At 39.1% G+C, this 18544-nt stretch overlaps 1 protein-coding gene across 1 annotated transcript in view; it reads left to right on the top strand.

The window, feature by feature from the left end:
- The window catches only part of LOC121524352 (SPHK1 interactor, AKAP domain containing), an 84997-nt gene that overhangs the window by 55492 nt on the left and 10961 nt on the right, over nt 1-18544 (top strand). The window contains exons 5-7 of the mRNA XM_041809702.1: nt 4642-4782; nt 7525-7789; nt 9608-12905. Coding sequence (XP_041665636.1) covers nt 4642-4782; nt 7525-7789; nt 9608-12905 — 3704 coding nt within the window. The remainder of the gene's footprint in view (nt 1-4641; nt 4783-7524; nt 7790-9607; nt 12906-18544) is intronic.

The raw sequence follows: 18544 nt of genomic DNA, 5'->3' as shown, positions 1-18544 counted from the left end.
TATATTTACAGCTGATATAGGCTGATATTTACTGCTGATGTAAGCTTATATTTACAGCTGATATAGACTGATATTTACAACTGATATAAGCTGATATTTACAGCTGATATAAGCTGATATTTACAGCTGATATAGGCTGATATTTACAGCTGATATAGACTGATATTTACAGCTGATATAGGCTGATATTTAAAGCTGATATAGACTGATATTTACAGCTGATATAGGCTGATATTTACAGCTGATGTAAGCTTATATTTACAGCTGATATAGGCTGATATTCACAGCTGATATAGGCTGATATTTACAACTGATATAAGCTTATATTTACAGCTGATATAAGCTGATATTTACAGCTGATATAAGCTTATATTTACAGCTGATATAGACTGATATTTACAGCTGATATAGACTGATATTTACAGCTGATATAGGCTATTTACAGCTGATATAGGCTGATATTTACAGCTGATATAAGCTGATATTTACAACTGATATAAGCTGATATTTACAGCTGATATAAGCTGATATTTACAGCTGATATAGACTGATATTTACAGCTGATATAGGCTGATATTTACAGCTGATATAGACTGATATTTACAGCTGATATAGGCTGATATTTACAGCTGATGTAAGCTTATATTTACAGCTGATATAGACTGATATTTACAGCTGATATAGGGTGATATTTACAGCTGATATAGACTGATATTTACAGCTGATATAGGCTGATATTTACAGCTGATGTAAGCTTATATTTACAGCTGATATAGACTGATATTTACAACTGATATAAGCTGATATTTACAGCTGATATAAGCTGATATTTACAGCTGATATAGGGTGATATTTACAGCTGATATAGACTGATATTTACAGCTGATATAGGCTGATATTTAAAGCTGATATAGACTGATATTTACAGCTGATATAGGCTGATATTTACAGCTGATGTAAGCTTATATTTACAGCTGATATAGGCTGATATTCACAGCTGATATAGACTGATATTTACAACTGATATAAGCTTATATTTACAGCTGATATAGACTGATATTTACAGCTGATATAGACTGATATTTACAGCTGATATAGGCTATTTACAGCTGATATAGGCTGATATTTACAGCTGATATAAGCTGATATTTACAACTGATATAAGCTGATATTTACAGCTGATATAGACTGATATTTACAGCTGATATAGACTGATATTTACAGCTGATATAGGCTATTTACAGCTGATATAGGCTGATATTTACAGCTGATATAAGCTGATATTTACAACTGATATAAGCTGATATTTACAGCTGATATTGGCTGATATTTACAGCTGATGTAAGCCTATATTTACAGCTGATATAGGCTGATATTTACAGCTGATATAGACTGATATTTACAGCTGATATAGACTGATATTTACAGCTGATATAGACTGATATTTACAGCTGATATAAACTGATATTTACAGCTGATATAGGCTGATATTTACAGCTGATATAGGCTGATATTTACAGCTGATATAGGCTGATATTTACAGCTGATATAAACTGATATTTACAGCTGATATAGGCTATTTACAGCTGATATAGACTGATATTTACAGCTGATATAGACTGATATTTACAGCTGATATAGGCTGATATGTACAGCTGATATAAGCTGATATTTACAGCTGATATAGGCTATTTACAGCTGATATAGACTGATATTTACAGCTGATATAGGCTATTTACAGCTGATATAAACTGATATTTGCAGCTGATATAGACTGATATTTACAGCTGATAAAAGTGATATTTACAGCTGATATAAGCTGATATTTACAGCTGATATAGGCTATTTACAGCTGATATAAACTGATATTTACAGCGGATATAAGCTGATATTTACAGCTGATATAGACTGATATTTACAGCTGATATAAACTGATATTTACAGCTGATATAAGCTGATATTTACAGCTGATATAGACTGATATTTACAGCTGATATAAACTGATATTTACAGCTGATATAAACTGATATTTACAGCTGATATAAGCTGATATTTACAGCTGATATAGACTGATATTTACAGCTGATATAAACTGATATTTACAGCTGATATAAGCTGATATTTACAGCTGATATAAGCTGATATTTACAGCTGATATAGACTGATATTTACAGCTGATATAAGCTGATATTCACAGCTGATATAGGCTATTTACAGCTGATATAAACTGATATTTACAGCTGATATAAGCTGATATTTACAGCTGATATAGACTGATATTTACAGCTGATAAAAACTGATATTTACAGCTGATATAAGCTGATATTTACAGCTGATATTGGCTGATATTTACAGCTGATGTAAGCCTATATTTACAGCTGATATAGGCTGATATTTACAGCTGATATAGACTGATATTTACAGCTGATATAGACTGATATTTACAGCTGATATAGACTGATATTTACAGCTGATATAAACTGATATTTACAGCTGATATAGGCTGATATTTACAGCTGATATAGGCTGATATTTACAGCTGATATAGGCTGATATTTACAGCTGATATAAACTGATATTTACAGCTGATATAGGCTGATATTTACAGCTGATATAGGCTGATATTTACAGCTGATATAGACTGATATTTACAGCTGATATAGGCTGATATGTACAGCTGATATAAACTGATATTTACAGCTGATATAGGCTATTTACAGCTGATATAAACTGATATTTACAGCTGATATAGGCTATTTACAGCTGATATAAACTGATATTTGCAGCTGATATAGACTGATATTTACAGCTGATAAAAAGTGATATTTACAGCTGATATAAGCTGATATTTACAACTGATATAGGCTATTTACAGCTGATATAAACTGATATTTACAGCGGATATAAGCTGATATTTACAGCTGATATAGACTGATATTTACAGCTGATACAAACTGATATTTACAGCTGATATAAGCTGATATTTACAGCTGATATAGGCTGATATTTACAGCTGATATAAACTGATATTTACAGCTGATATAAGCTGATATTTACAGCTGATATAGACTGATATTTACAGCTGATATAAACTGATATTTACAGCTGATATAAGCTGATATTTACAGCTGATATAAGCTGATATTTACAGCTGATATAGACTGATATTTACAGCTGATATAAGCTGATATTCACAGCTGATATAGGCTATTTACAGCTGATATAAACTGATATTTACAGCTGATATAAGCTGATATTTACAGCTGATATAGACTGATATTTACAGCTGATAAAAACTGATATTTACAGCTGATATAAGCTGATATTTACAGCTGATATAGACTGATATTTACAGCTGATATAAACTGATATTTACAGCTGATATAAGCTGATATTTACAGCTGATAAAAACTGATATTTACAGCTGATATAAACTGATATTTACAGCTGATATAAGCTAAAATTTACAGCTGATATAGACTGATATTTACAGCTGATATAAACTGATATTTACAGCTGATATAAGCTGATATTTACAGCTGATATAGACTGATATTTACAGCTGATATAAACTGATATTTACAGCTGATATAAGCTGATATTTACAGCTGATATAGACTGATATTTACAGCTGATATAAACTGATATTTACAGCTGATATAAACTGATATTTACAGCTGATATAAGCTTAAATTTACAGCTGATATAGACTGATATTTACAGCTGATATAAACTGATATTTACAGCTGATATAAGCTGATATTTACAGCTGATATAAGCTAAAATTTAAAGCTGATATAGACTGATATTTACAGCTGATAAAAACTGATATTTACAGCTGATGTAAGCTGATATTTACAGCTAAAATCAGCTCATACTTATAGCTAATGTAAACAAATATATATATACAGCTAATGTTGGCAGCTATATACAATGGATATAGGTGGATATTTGTAGCTGATCTATTGGTTGCAAATATCATCAGAAACTCCTATATCTGCTGATACTATTTGTTAACATCTCAAGCAAATTTTAGCTTAGTATTGTCTGACTCTGCTTGATCCCACTAGACTCTTTTAAGTTATTTAGGTCATTTTAAAAAAGATTTGTAAATGCTCTATTGATACATTAGTAATGCGTTATATAAGAATTTGTATATTATGAAAGATCTTTTATCTCCCTAATGGAAAAATGGCCACTGAGGAACATTTTTGGTCTTATTTTTTTTCTGATGGCATTAACACCTTTGTTCCTTACCTGAGGTGAAATCAAAAACAAGGTAGGATCCTTGATGGAAAAATTACAAGGAAAGAGTAGGGTTGAGATGAGTCGAGGTGGCACCACATAGTGAAAACGCACTGAGGACATCCCTACATTGCTTTTATAAACCCTGACTCTGTTCTGGATTCAGAATCCTTAAGCAGAATTAGTTTTGTTGAAATGCAGATGTAGCTGTCAGTTGTGACAGTGATTAACCGTTAAAGAGCATTTTTGTGGCTCAAGCCTTCTCGCTGGAAGGATTTCATAATTATGCATCTGAATTGGAACAACAGAGAACACATGTTCAGTTTTGAGACTGCCTGGAGAAAAGCTTTTTTATCTTTGAGCATTGTGTCCGTGTGCTTGGCATGTCTCCTGCAGAAACTGGCATCGGTGTCTGCTGACCTGCCAAAGCTTGTTGAATTACTGACGGTCCACCAGCCCAAAGAAAACGAGATCCTACTGCTTGGCGGCCTCGATGCCTCGGACTCTTGCCAAACGCATCCGCACCCCTCCTCTCAGGTGAGTTTGTCCTCAGAACCCTGCAAGGGCTTTTTTCTGGGTTTGGATTAACCGGCCTGCAGCGAGAGGCAAAAAGAGCAAGCTGTTCCTTTGTATCCCAGTTTAGTGTGATTCAATTTGAACTTTCTGTGCTATGAAGATGTCCACTCTAGGAAACGTAGTCCTTCTATCGAGTAGTTCTCTGCCCAGATCTTTCCTCTCCTTCATCACATTCATGTGAGGCTTGTTACATTCAAGGTGACTTTTAAAAAGTTGATTCAACAGCTGTATTTTCCTTCTCCTCTCTTTTCTTCTTTATAATGACTGCTGTTTAATCAACTGATGATCAATATTTATCAGCTCCAATTTCAACAAAATATTCTCACTTTTGGAAACAATGGCTTCCCTAACTAGTAGGAAATGTGCTGGCAGGACCAAGAACTGGCATTAAAAAAAACATCGGCATTGCAAATTAGCATTTGGATGGAGTATTGCAAAGACACGGAAAATCCATTGCATCTAGTGCATTCAGAAACTATTCAGATCCCCTTTAATTTTTGAAAAAAAATGTATGTTGCAGCCTGACGCTACTGTCAAATAATTCATTTTTTTCTCATTAATCTACATTCAGTACCCTGTAATGACAAAGTCAAAACAGAATTTTAGACATTTTTGCAAATTAATGGAAAATAAATACTGAAATATCACATTGACATGAGTATTCAGACCCTTGAAATTTAGCTCAGGTTCCTCCATTTCTCTGGATCTTTCTGAGATGTTTCTACACATTGATTTGAGTCCACCTGTGGTGTATTAGATTAATTGGACATGGACTTGAAAGGCACACACCTCTCTGTAGAAGGCCTCACAGCTTACATTCCATATCAGAGGCAAAAACCAAGCCATGAGGTCAAAGGAACTGCCTGCAGAGCTCAGAGACAGGATTGTTGACAGGCACAGATCTGCGGAAGACTACAGAAAACTTTTTGTTGCACTGAATGTTCCCAAGATCACAGTGGCCTCTGTACTTCTCAGATGGAGGAACCAGGACTCTTCCGAGAGCTGGTTCGTAAGAGAGGTGACCAAGAACCTGATGGTCAGTCTGATTGAGCTCCAGAGATCTTATGTGGAGACGGGACAAAGTTCCAGAAGTGCAAAACACAATGAAAGCCTGCTTGGGGTTTGCAAAAAAGCACCTGAAGGACTCTCCTACCAGTGTTAATAGTCTTAGTCTTTTGAGCACGTGTTTTAGTTTTAGTCACATTTTAGTATTTTCTATCCTTTATAGTTTTAGTCTAGTTTTAGTCCATAGAAAGTCCTCACATTTTAGTCTATATTCTTAGTGGGAGCATTTATTTTCTTTCCTAAATCTGTCACCAAACCATGGTGGTGTTTTCTATGCACCCTGCCAAACCTGGGGTCCCTGCTTTCTACACCTGAGAGGCAGAAGAGATACAGATGCATTGTTTGTTTACAGATTTTCCCACAGTGGAGAAATATCACAGATTTTTAATTTTCAACAAAAGCTAAATTACATTTGACTCTCAGTTCTAAACATTATGTTAGGAGGAAACCAGGCACCACTCATCACCTGCCCAATACCATCCCATCAGTGCAGCATGGTGGTGGCAGCATCATGCCGTGGGGGTGCATTTTAGCAGCAGGGACTGGGAGACTGGTCAGGGTTGAGGGAAGGCTGAATGGAGGAAAGTACAGAGATTTTCTCAAAGAAAACCTGTTTCACAGGGATCAGGACTTCACACTGGGCTGAAGGCTCACCTTCCAACATGACAGCGGCCTTAAGCACATAGCCAAGACAACACAGGAGTCAACTCTGAATCTCCTAGAGTTAAACACTATCAAACATCTCTGGAGAGACCTGAGAATGTCTGTCCACTGACAGTCCAAACCCAACCTGATTGAGCTTGAGAGTAGTTACAAAGAAGAATTGCAGAAAATCCCCAAATTCAGCTGTACAAAGCTTGTTGTGTTATATTAAAAAAAGACTGGAGGCTGAAATTGCTGCCAAAGGTGCTCTAAGTATTGGGGCATGTCGGTAGTCGAGTGGCTAAGGCGCGCACCATGTACGCGGGCGGCCCGGGTTCAATCCGGCCTGTGGCACCGTTCCCTGCATGTCTCTCCCCACTCTCTTCTCTGTTTCTGGGTCTATCCACTGTCCTTCTCTATCTGATAAAGGCCCAAAGTTATTATTATTATTATTATTATTATTATTTTTTAAAGGTGCTCTAAGTGCTGAGTAAAAGGTCTGAATACTTATGTCAATGTAAAATTTCGACTTTTTTTTTTTTTTCATAAATTTGCAAAGATGTCTAAAATTCTGTTTTCTTTTGTGATGGGGTACTGAGTGTATTTTAGCCACACTGACCATCTCAGTGTTTTTGATGCTCATATCATATCATACATCATTGTATAAAGCTATGGTTAAAATCAAAGCACAAACCCAGGAGTATGCAATTATTTTATTCATACAGAATATTTACAATTTAAATGCATGAACAAGTTAAATAAGTTCAATGTGAGCAGAATAAAGAAAAAATGTATGAAAGAAACAGAGTAAATCCAGGTGTAATGGGTATTTCCAGTATCACATAATTGCTGATTTATGTGTATGCTGTCCTGTTGTGTTTCCTCATTTCTGTGTGCATTGTGTGTTTGAATAGTTGGTATGAATATTCACGATACATGAACGTTCACGTGTCTCTGTATGTACAACTAACAGGTTTCTGTTTATGTTCCACCTAGGTTGGACAGCAGAGAAGTGCAGGAGTCTGCCTGGTTCAGTGTTCAGGACCGAGACGCTCCAACCAGCCCACCAGCGTCATCATCGATATCAACAAGTTTCTGATTGGTCTGCAGTGGGGGAAAGAGCGGCAGCTTCAGCACAGCCGGGCGCCGCTGCAGCGGGTTGACGACGATACAAATCGCTCCATCTCTTCCATCGAAGAAGACTTCCAGACGGCGTCAGAGCACTTCGGCGATGACAGTGAAGACGATGGCTTCAGAAATGGTTGGTCACGGTTTTGATTCTAGTTTTATGTGCCTATTTTTTTAGAATATCGCCATAAATTTAGATATGTGAAAAAGTATTTGTCCCCTTCCTTACTTTTTATTTTTGCATATTTGTCACTCTTAAATGTTTCAGATCGTAGAATAGATTTTTATTTTATACAAAGGTGACCTGATTAAATACAGAATGCAGTTTTTAATGAACATTTTATTTACCAGGGGAAAAAAGGCCATCACGTTACCACCACCATGTTGGTATGATGTTCTTTTGATAAAATGCTGTTGGCTTTGCTCCAGATGTAACGGGACGCACACCTTCCAAACATTTAGCTTTTATCTCGTCACAGAACATTTTCCCAAAAGTCTTTGGGCTCATCCAGATTAGTCAAGTGAGGCCTGCAGGTCTTAAGATGTTGTTCTAGGTTCTTTCGGGACCTCCTGAATGAGTCGTTGTTGCACTCTTGGAGTCATTTTGATTGGCTGGCCACTGCTGGGAAGGGTCACCACTGTTCCAAGTTTTCTCAGTTTGTGGATAATGGCTCTCACCATAGTTGGCTGGAGTTCCGAAGGCTTAGAAATGGCTTTGTAACCCTCCCTGGATTGATCTCATCTGTTCTTGAAATTCTTTAGCTGGTGCCATGATGTGTTGCGTTTTTAGATCTTTTAGCCTACTTCACTTTGTCAGACAGCATGTTTTTTTTCCCTTAATGAATGAAATCATCTTTTAAAAACTGCATTTTGTTTTTGCTTAGGCTAAATTAACCTTGAAAAGCAGATGGATATGCCTGTTTTCCGTGTTTTCTCACTGGTGAATCCATCTTGCAAAGCTCCCATGTAAACCGTTTGGGCTCGGTTAGAAAGTGACAGGACCAATCAGCAACCAGGGGCAGTACTTTCAGGCGCAGCAGAGTCGTGACGTAAGCAAGCAGCAACAAGAGGCTGGTGCAATCATAGTGGAAGACATTAGCATGGATGCTGCCAGTTCTATCAGAACTTGACATTTCTTAATTAATAGTAGAACAAAGAACAGCAGTGAGTCGATTTCTTTTCAAATTTGACAAAAGTGTATACAAAGTGTAAAAATAAAGACACTTTTTATTCTTCAGCTACTTTTGTGTCCTGAAAGTAGTGATATGGCAAAAAAAAAAAGTATTACAAAAACTGACATTAAAAAGGCAGCCGGCTGGACTTTAAAAAGCCTCTGTTTAAAGGCTGGAGCCGTGTCACACAACTCATGTGGTCCGCTCCCACAAAGTGGTCCAGTTTGGATCAGTACAGTGTAGCCATGATTCAGCTCATTAAACTCCCATTCTTACCTGTGTTTCTTTATCTGATTTCCGTCTCACAAACCTCGTTATGACAGAAAATCTGCCTTTGTTAAGAGATCCAGATATTTGGCTCAGTTCAGTAGAGCTGACTCTTCATGTGGTACCAGTTTGGCTTTTTAAATGTGATTGAAAAAATTATAAAGGATAGAGGAAAGGAAACTGGCACTCAAAGGGGAACTAGCTACTGTGGCTAATATTAGAGAGTTGTTTCATAGCACAGACTTGTTCGATCGCTCACCCAACAAGGCTTATTCTGTTTGTTCATCATCATTTGAGTTAAAAGCATGTTATTTAAAATGAGGATTCTTTTTTGTGAAGTTTCATTTAAAACTTTACAGTACTAAATTTTCCTCTGTTCCTGTTCATTCTTAATGGCGGCACCCCACAGAGAAACAGGGCAGAGGGGTGGAGGGAGCATGATATGATGAAATGCCCACTATCTAATTCATGATGACACTTTTAACCCTCTGTTCTCTCTTATGTCTTCACAGAACCAGATGGTGGTGACCCTACAGAGAGCTTGGTAGAAGCAGCTCAGAAACACTGCGTCAGACTTCAGTGTCAGAGGGGACCGCCGGCCCATCAGCAGAACCGGGACGGTGCAGAGGTCAAAAGAGAGGCACATCAGCAAGCAAGCTTTCATACGAAGGAATCAGCTGGTCACTACGCCACCAATCTGGCTGAGTCGGTTTTACAAGACGCCTTCATACGCCTCTCTCAAGATGAAACCTCCTTTGTGTCTGAAGCTGCTGTCAGTGTGTCGCTCTCCAATCGCGCCTCCACCACAGACCCATCTAGGAACAAACAGTCCTCTCAACAGCGAACCTGTTCTTTTGAGCTCCCCAAGATCGTAATCGTTCAAAGCCCAGATAGTTCGGAGAGCGCTGTTGAATGGCAAGAAAGCCATGGGTCTCATGTGCCTGATCAGGGTGTGACTGCCAAAGCCAGCGAGGTTCCTGAGAATGGGACACAAGCCTACCACAATGGAGAGCACCCGTCCAAACATGTGGAGGTGGCATTAGCTTGTGCGGCCAGTGTCATCGGCACCATAACCACCCCACAGCTGACTGAACAGCTCGCCTTGGAATCAGCGTCAGAGGAAGACATCGAGGAGGAGGTGCAGGGACCAGAAGACCCAGCTGACTATTCCTTCTCCTCTGCAGTGTGCGGCATGGCTCAAGTAGCTGGCGCTGTAGCCGCTGTGGAGCTGACAGAAGAGGTGGGGGAAGTCTGTGATTCTGACGCTGATTCCGTTGAGGTCTACACAGCATCCCGCGGTCTGATGACTGCTGCAGAGGCCTCAACGGCCATCCCGCTGCACTGTAGGGTGGCAGAGGGAACTAGTGTTGAAGCGTTTCGTGCCAACATTGCGGAAGTCCTACACAGAGAGGCAGCTGAGGTACTTACTCAGCCACAAGGTTATAGGAGTGTAGCCCAGCTTCTGGAGGCCACACATAACAAGATTGTAGATGGCATTACGTGTCCGAAAAAGACCTGCATGGATGAAAGGGAGGTAGATGACCTGATAAACGAGGTGGCGGACAGTCTGTTTAAGCATGCTTTGGAGAAGGCTAAAAAGAAAAAAGAACTTGAAGGGACTGGTAAAGATGCACCAAACCTTCAGGTTTTTCTGCAGGACAGCGTAAACAATTTGCTTTTTGATATCCTTTGTCTGACTCAGAGGAAAATCAGTCACATCTCAACATGTGACCAAGAGTCATTTGACACACAAGAAGATCATACTTGTGCAAGAGAGCCTGCTACCAGCAAAGACCGCAAGGATCCTCCGATTCAACTACAGTGCCTAGTAGGACAAAGCCAGCCCCCAAATTCAGAGAAGCACAGCAGTGAGGAAGCTGATCCTATTGCATCTTCCCTCTCATCAAACAGCAAAGAGCAACAGATCCAGTCGGCATGCAGACAAAGTATGTATAAATCCACTTCACTGCCGAGCAAGGACATCCCCGACCACCCACAGATTCAGCAGATCAGGGATGCTTGGAGTGAGCTTCCGTCTTATAGCCTAGAAAGGAGGGAAAGACTCGGGACAAGCAGTGACAGTAGGCAGTCCTCGCTCACACCCCAGTCCTCTCTCAACTCTTGTAGCTCCCTGCTTTACTTGAGAATGGACTCAGAGTCCAGGACACCCATCACTTGCTATGCTGATGATTTGGCTTCTACAGTGGTGTCTATGGCTACAGAACTAGCTGCCATCTGCCTGGAGAACTCTACTGGTAAACAACCCTGGTTCTGTGCACTAAAAGGAACGTCAGCTGAGGCACATGAAACCTACTTGATACCCTCTTGTCGTTCGGTGCTGAGAAGAAAAGACGGTCAAAGTGGCAATGCTTCCTCAAAGAAACATCGGGCGCCACGTCTCAGTGAGATCAAGAGGAAAACTGAGGAGCAGCCAGAGCTGATGGAGAGGCTGGTGAACAGGGTGGTGGACGAAACGGTCAACCCCGAGGAGCTACAGGATCCTTTTGCACTTTTTGCCTCCGAAGTCACTGCCAGGATCATGAACTGCCCCGAGCTTAACGTGGTGGATACCTCCAAAACGGGCCAGACACGCAGCAGGTTGCAGTGTGAGCGGTGGAGCAGAGGGAAGGCATCGAGTTATGAGAGCATACCAGAAGAAGATGCAGATCCCTCAGGCACAGCAAACACCCTGGGTCTTGGCAGCCGGTTAGGTCAGAACTTAAGTCGAGGAAGCTCGATCTCCAAGCAGTCGAGCTGCGAGAGCATCACCGACGAGTTCTCACGTTTCATGGTCAACCAGATGGAAACCGAAGGTAGGGGCTTTGATCTGCTTCTGGACTACTACGCAGGAAAAAATGCAAGCAGCATTCTGGCTGCAGCAGTGCAACAGGCTGCCTCAAAGAAAAATGGTCATCTGAACGTCCGCACATCATCCTGCCTTTCCAAGCAGTCGAGCACAGAGAGCATCACTGAGGAGTTCTACAGGTTCATGCTGAAGAACATGGACAAGGAAAACAAGGAGTATGGGATTGCAAAGACTAAAGAGTGGAGCAACAGCCTGTTCCCCCCGTCCCCTCGAACACCTTTTTGTATAAGACAGTCCTCAGTCCCAGACCGAAGATCCTCAGACTCAAGGCTGACCGTCAACTCGCCTATTAAGGCCAATTCTTTTGATGGTTTTGCCCGCAATGTGCACGGAGACACATTGAATATTTTCCCTCACAGCTCTGTGTCAACCACAGGACTCTGTAAGTCAGACTCCTGCCTCTATCAAAGGGGCAAGTCTGACCAGATCACTGACATGCTGATTCATGAGACGTGGTCGACCTCTATTGAGTCCTTGATGAGAAAGAACAAGATCATTGCTGATCCAGAGGACAGTATTGAGTTGGAGGCTGCAGGCGACTCCCAGCCCCACGTGCAACAGTTTGCCAATCGCCTTGCAGCGGACATAGTAGACATTGGCAGGTCTGCACTCGGGGGCCAACAAGATGCAGCTGGGGGCTCGTTTGGGTCGTTCCCACAGCCACACATGCCTGTTGGTGAAAGGAGACGGGGGTTCAAACAGTCCCATCTGGGCTGTGGGCGGAGTAGGTCCAGCCAGGAGAAAAGTGGCAGTGGAGTAGGGTCTTTTGGCAGTGACAGTGGTGCCCCGTGCCTGCGGGGCCACAGAGACGTCCCGCTCATCCACATTGAGGGAGATCAGCGGGAGGAGGACGCTCTTTTAAACAGGGCAGGAGCACGACCGCAAGAAACAAGCCAAGACACTTCAGCTACCAGGCGTGCGGAGAGAGCAACAACCACCAGCAGGTATAACACTGATCACTTCTTTGGGAGGATTAGACCGCCCCTTTGGCCATAAGATTATTGGTAGACTATCAGCTAGCATACCAAAACTACAGTTGCATCTCAAAAATGTAAAATTCAGTGGAAATCTTTTATTTTGCTTCATAACACTCGTCGTGAAATATTTTAAGCCTTTATTGTGTTTTGATCTTGCTATTTATGGCGTAAATGTTACAAAAAACAAAATGCAGAACTGACATAAAGTTAGACTCACCCGCAATCAAAGCCCCTGAATCCATCCAGTATGATTTGCATAAATTACTGCATTAATTCAGCAAGTATAGAGGCAGTAAATTAACATCTTCAGTCTTTAAAATTCACAACTTTTTTTTTCCTAAAAAGTAATTACTATGATATGAATCACAGTTTTAGGCCTGTATAGTTTTGACATTGAGGAACTTAATTACTTCTTGTCTACTCAATTCTTCTAGCTTAACAGCTCTGATTTTATAAACTAAAGATTTGAATTCCATGTTGTAGATCAACACTTTATTCTCATTAATTAAGACAGAATTTTGGGAGTTAATGACTCTGATCTTATAAAATTGTAACTTTAATGTCAAAACTTTGCAAAGTCAATCTTGTGAATTCAAACGCTAATTCTCATATATCCTTTGCCTTCGAAGATGACGTCGTCTTTTGAAAGTTTATAAACATTCTTCCTTGCATGTGAAAGATTAATTCATCCCTTAAAGCTTATAAAACATTCCATTCTTTGTGTTTGACAGTGTCATCCTTTAAAGTTTATCAAGCATTCCATTCTTTATACGTGGTGATGTCATCCTTTAAAGTTTATTAAGCATTCCATTCTTTATACTTGGTGATGTCATCCTTTAAAGTTTATCAAGCATTCTATTCTTTATACGTGGTGATGTCATCCTTTAAAGTTTATCAAGCATTCCATTCTTTATACTTGGTGATGTCATCCTTTAAAGCTTATAAAACATTCTGTTATTTGCTTTTGATGATGTCATCCTAAAGCTTATAAATCATTCATTCCTTTGCGTTTGATGATGTCATCCATTGAATCTTATAAAACATTCCATTCTTTGTACTTGGTGACGTCATCCTTTAAAGCTTATAAGTATTCCGTCCTTGCCTTTGAAAGGTAATCTCATCCTTTAAAGCCTGTACGACAATCAATCCTTGCCTTTGCATTGAGGCCGGTCTAGGCCCTGCCCCTTATCACTGTGAAGCCATGCTGTTGTAACTCATGTAGAATGTGTCTTGGCATTTTCTCACTGAAACAAGTAAGACAACCAATCACAGATTAAATGTTCTAGATGTTTTGGAGCATTCTAAACATTCCCAGTCTTTTCTCACCCCTCTCCCAGCGTTTGAAAGCGTCAGATTCATTTTGTGCTTTTTTAACAGCCATGCCTGTAGTTGACTTTTAAAAAATTCCCACTCTACAGGTTACGTCCATAAAGCTTTTTTATTGCTGCTTGCATTAAATAGTTCACACTAAGTGAAAAGAATCTAGAATATTTGAAAGTTTCCCTTTTGACTATGAATCGCCATTATAATTTTTGTGATGCAGCTGTTTGTTTTCTGGTTGATCAGAGAGAATCACATTAGATCCATTCATTCATTCATTGGAATCAAAACCTCAAGTTTGATGAATGTTTGACTTTGGTTTGACTCATTCTGTCAGTGTTGTAATACTCGAGTCCAGGACTTGGACTCAAGTCCGACTCGAGTCCTGATTTGGCAGACTCGTGACTCAACTTGGACTCAAGCACTGATGACTCCAACTTTGACTCAGACTCGAGCTTTCACTGCATCAGGACTTGAGGATAAAGAGAAGGACTCAAACCTTATTAGACTATTTTAATTGTAATATTTGTTGTTTTTGTGTGAGAAAACCCCTCATAACTGCTCAGTGCAGCACCCGGCACGGGCGTTCACCTGCAAGCACGTTTATGTGAGTCTAACCTGCTGTCTGTGAAAATAACCAGGAAAGAGGAGGAGGAGCGGGGAGCCTGGGTGACAGAGAGAGGACCTGAAAGGCAGCTTAAACCTGTGGCTCTTCTCTGTATTCCCGCAGTAATCTACAAGAAATTAAACTAAAGTGCAGAGAGCCTACCTTTGAATGGCTGAAAATCTCCAACAGCTGCTCGGACTCGTCATATTAGCTGCTGTTGCTGCTGTACAGTAATCCTCCTCAGTCTTGGACAGAGTGATAAAAACTCTTAAACCTCGTGGTGAGTCCCGTTAGTTAAAAATATCAATCCAACGTTGAATCTCGGCGAGATAACGCTGATTAGTGAGCTAAACAGGCTGACATACGGTAAAACTGTGATGTGTTTAATGACAACTCAGACTTAAGAGTATCGAAGGGAGGACAAAGTGAAGACCTTTTTATGATGTGTTCAAATGCCCCATGGAGAAAATTGGAATTTTTGTTTTTAGTGAGAAATCTGAATAAATCCAGTTATTTTAAAGGAGGAATATTTAGTATAAGATAGCTAAAAAGAGTTCAGTTAAAAAATGTTGCCTCATTTTTCCACCCTAAATATACAAATAATCCTGTTAATATAACTAATATTGTAGATGAAGAGTGTTACAGCTCCTCTAGCCTTTAGAATAAAAAGTTGAAGAAATTCATACATTACTGAAACACAGCAGTGTAGCCCACCTGTAAAGCTGGAATGACTTAAAAACAATTGATAATTTAATGTAATTTTAGATACTGGGGACTCGTCTAGGACTCAAACACAGGTAATGGGGATTGACTTGGACTCAGACTAAGGTAAAGAGGACTTGACTCTGACTCGACTCGAATTTTTCTTCGGTGACTCGGACTTGACTCGGACTTGAACACTAGGGACTCAGGACTCGACTCAGAGGTTTGGTGACTCGACTACAACACTGCATTCTGTCCTGATGATGTTCGTTATGTGTTGAAACCTTTAGATGGATCTATATCTTATCTACTCAGACAACTTATCTTAACCTGGTTACCAGAGATCCCACCAATCACTGATGCCATCGTGATACACTAGGATTGTGGGTATTGTAGTGTTTTTTGGCTGAGATTGGGAATAAACTTTGTGTGATATCTCACAAATTTTGACTTGTACAGTAGCATATCCCACTGTTTCACACCCAAGTAGCTCTTGGTAAGACTGATTTGGATATTTTGGACAAAATAGTTAATAATCAAATCAGCAATGGGGAAAATGAAAGGGATTTTTAAAGAAATTTTTTCCTACAATGAGACTCGTTCAAATGAAATTGGAGAAGAACCAACGGAAAAGCTCTAAAGCCCCAGGAGAGGCAGACTTGCTTTTACTAGACTATGACTGTAATCCTGGAGCAAGTGGAGTGAGTCTGTGAGCCCCTTGTGTCTGAGTGGAACTCAATCACCCGCCTCGTCAATAAAACATGATTTCCCCCCAGACTTGTCAAGGATGGCAGGCTTCAATCATCTGATTATAACTTCATTTAATCCAATTTCCAAAAACCAGGGGAAATCCAGCAGTCTCCTCCTGGGAACACAGCAAAGATCCTGGAATGAATTTGCTTTCTTTCAATCACAGTTAATTGAAGTTCCATCAGCCTACATCTAAATGTTTCTGTAGAGCTCCATGAAGTATCCTGATTGGTCAGTGTATTTTACAGCCAGCAGGTTTTTTATTTGAAATAAGGAATCCAAAATCAAGAAATGGCTTTTTTCACAGCCACCATTCAAAAGTATGAAAACCAAACATTTAAAAAAAACATGCCTTTTGCCTTTTAAGGCAGTTTTTATCACATGTCAAATTTGGGTTCATTTTCATTAAAGTATCAGAATAAATGAGAAACAGTTTGTTTTTTGTCATATTGTTTTTGTGTATTAAAAAAAAAAAAACGAGCTCAAAGTAACACCCACCTGTAGCAACAGGCGAGGGGCCATTGTTTGATCTTTCTTTTTGGATATAAAGCACAAAACTGGCACAATGAAAAAAGTTATTTTCTTGTACTCATTCCTTTTGGAAAGCAAAAATTAAGACATGGAGAATGAAAAAAAGGTTTGTTCATTTTTTGTGTGTTTTCAGTTTCTTTTTTTATTTTCTCAACCAAAAAGAGAAAAAAAAAAACATTAGGGAAGGCTGATGTAATGACCTTTTTTACAATCATATTAAAAAATAAGATGTAACATCACTAGTGTTCTGAATCCGGATTGGTCTCTTTTTTGATTTTTTTTTTTTTTTTTTTTTTTTTTTGCGGATCTGAACAAAATCACAATGAGAAGATAAACTCAACTAAATAAATTTATTTTTTAAAATTCTTTTTGGCAAACAGAAAACGAGAAATAGAAAACAAAACACCTGTTGCGGGTCACGCATAAAGAAAAAAAGAACATAACATCACCAGTGTTCCAGTCTTTGATCTTCCTTGTTTGATCAAAACTCTAAGATGTTACAATGAAAAATGAACCATTTTTCTTGTACTAATTTCTTTTGGAAAACAATAAATGGGAAATGGAGAATGAAAAATAGTTCTTTCATTGTTGGTTTGCTGTTTCTTTTTTGTTTGTTTTCATAAAGAATATAAAGAAATGAGAAATGGTTGTTTTTTTTTTTTATCTTATTGATTTTGTGTTTGGAAGGAAGATTAAAAAACAGAACACTAGTAATGTAACATCCTTTTTTTCTCAGAACACCTGCAACATCAAAAAAGTTACATCACCAGTGTTCCATTCTTTGATCTTCCTTCTTTGATCTTAAGATGAAAACAATAAGAAAAAAAAAAACAAATCTTTGATATTCATTTTTTTTTTTTTTTTTTTTTTTGGAAAACTAAAAACAAGAAATATCAAACACCTTAACACACATGAAGGGGAGAAAGAGGTTACATCTTATTGTTTTTGTGTTTGGAAGGTAGATCAAAAAACAGAACACTAGTACCGTAACATTCTTTTTTCAGAACATCTGCAACATTGAAAAAATGTTACATCACCAGTCTTCCATTCTTTGATTTTCCTTCTTTGATCTTTAGATGAAAACAATAAGATAAAAAAAACAAATCTTAAACATTTATTTCAATTCTTTTTGAAAAAAAAAAAAACAAGACATGAACAAACACAAAATAAGACACAGAAAACAAAAACATGTCTTTATTTAAATTCCCATTTAATTTGAACTGCCTGACATAGCCGAGGGTATGTTTTTCTATGTCTTGCTTCTTATTTTTTAACAGTAACTGGGAAAAATCTGTTGGGCTTAAACTGCACTGACCCTGATTCTACCTTTTTACAACTGGGTTTTAAAAATAAACTGAACAACGACTGATCTAGAGAAGTCAAAGGTCAAACTCAAAGCAGCAGATGCTGAGTTGCATGGTCGATGGTCATTCCCACCATCTTGCGGTTTGCTCTCCCCAGCAGTGAGAGGGACAGGCCAGCTGTGGCGGTGACCGCCGTAGTGAAGAGGGACAAGCGTTCAATGAGCGCTAGCAGTGAAGAGAGCACGGGAAGCTGGTCGCATATAACCCCTGAGGACGAACCCCACGAGGAGACAAGTAGTTTTATCCATCTGAGCGAGGGGTCAGTAACCATTGCTCCTAAACCTGAGACGTACTTGCTGTTTAACCCTGCGTCCAACTGCATTATGAATCCA

This window comes from Cheilinus undulatus, linkage group 2 (genome assembly GCF_018320785.1).
Source record: "Cheilinus undulatus linkage group 2, ASM1832078v1, whole genome shotgun sequence".
Lineage (NCBI taxonomy): Eukaryota > Metazoa > Chordata > Actinopteri > Labriformes > Labridae > Cheilinus > Cheilinus undulatus.
This window is presented reverse-complemented; position numbering and strand designations above follow the sequence as displayed.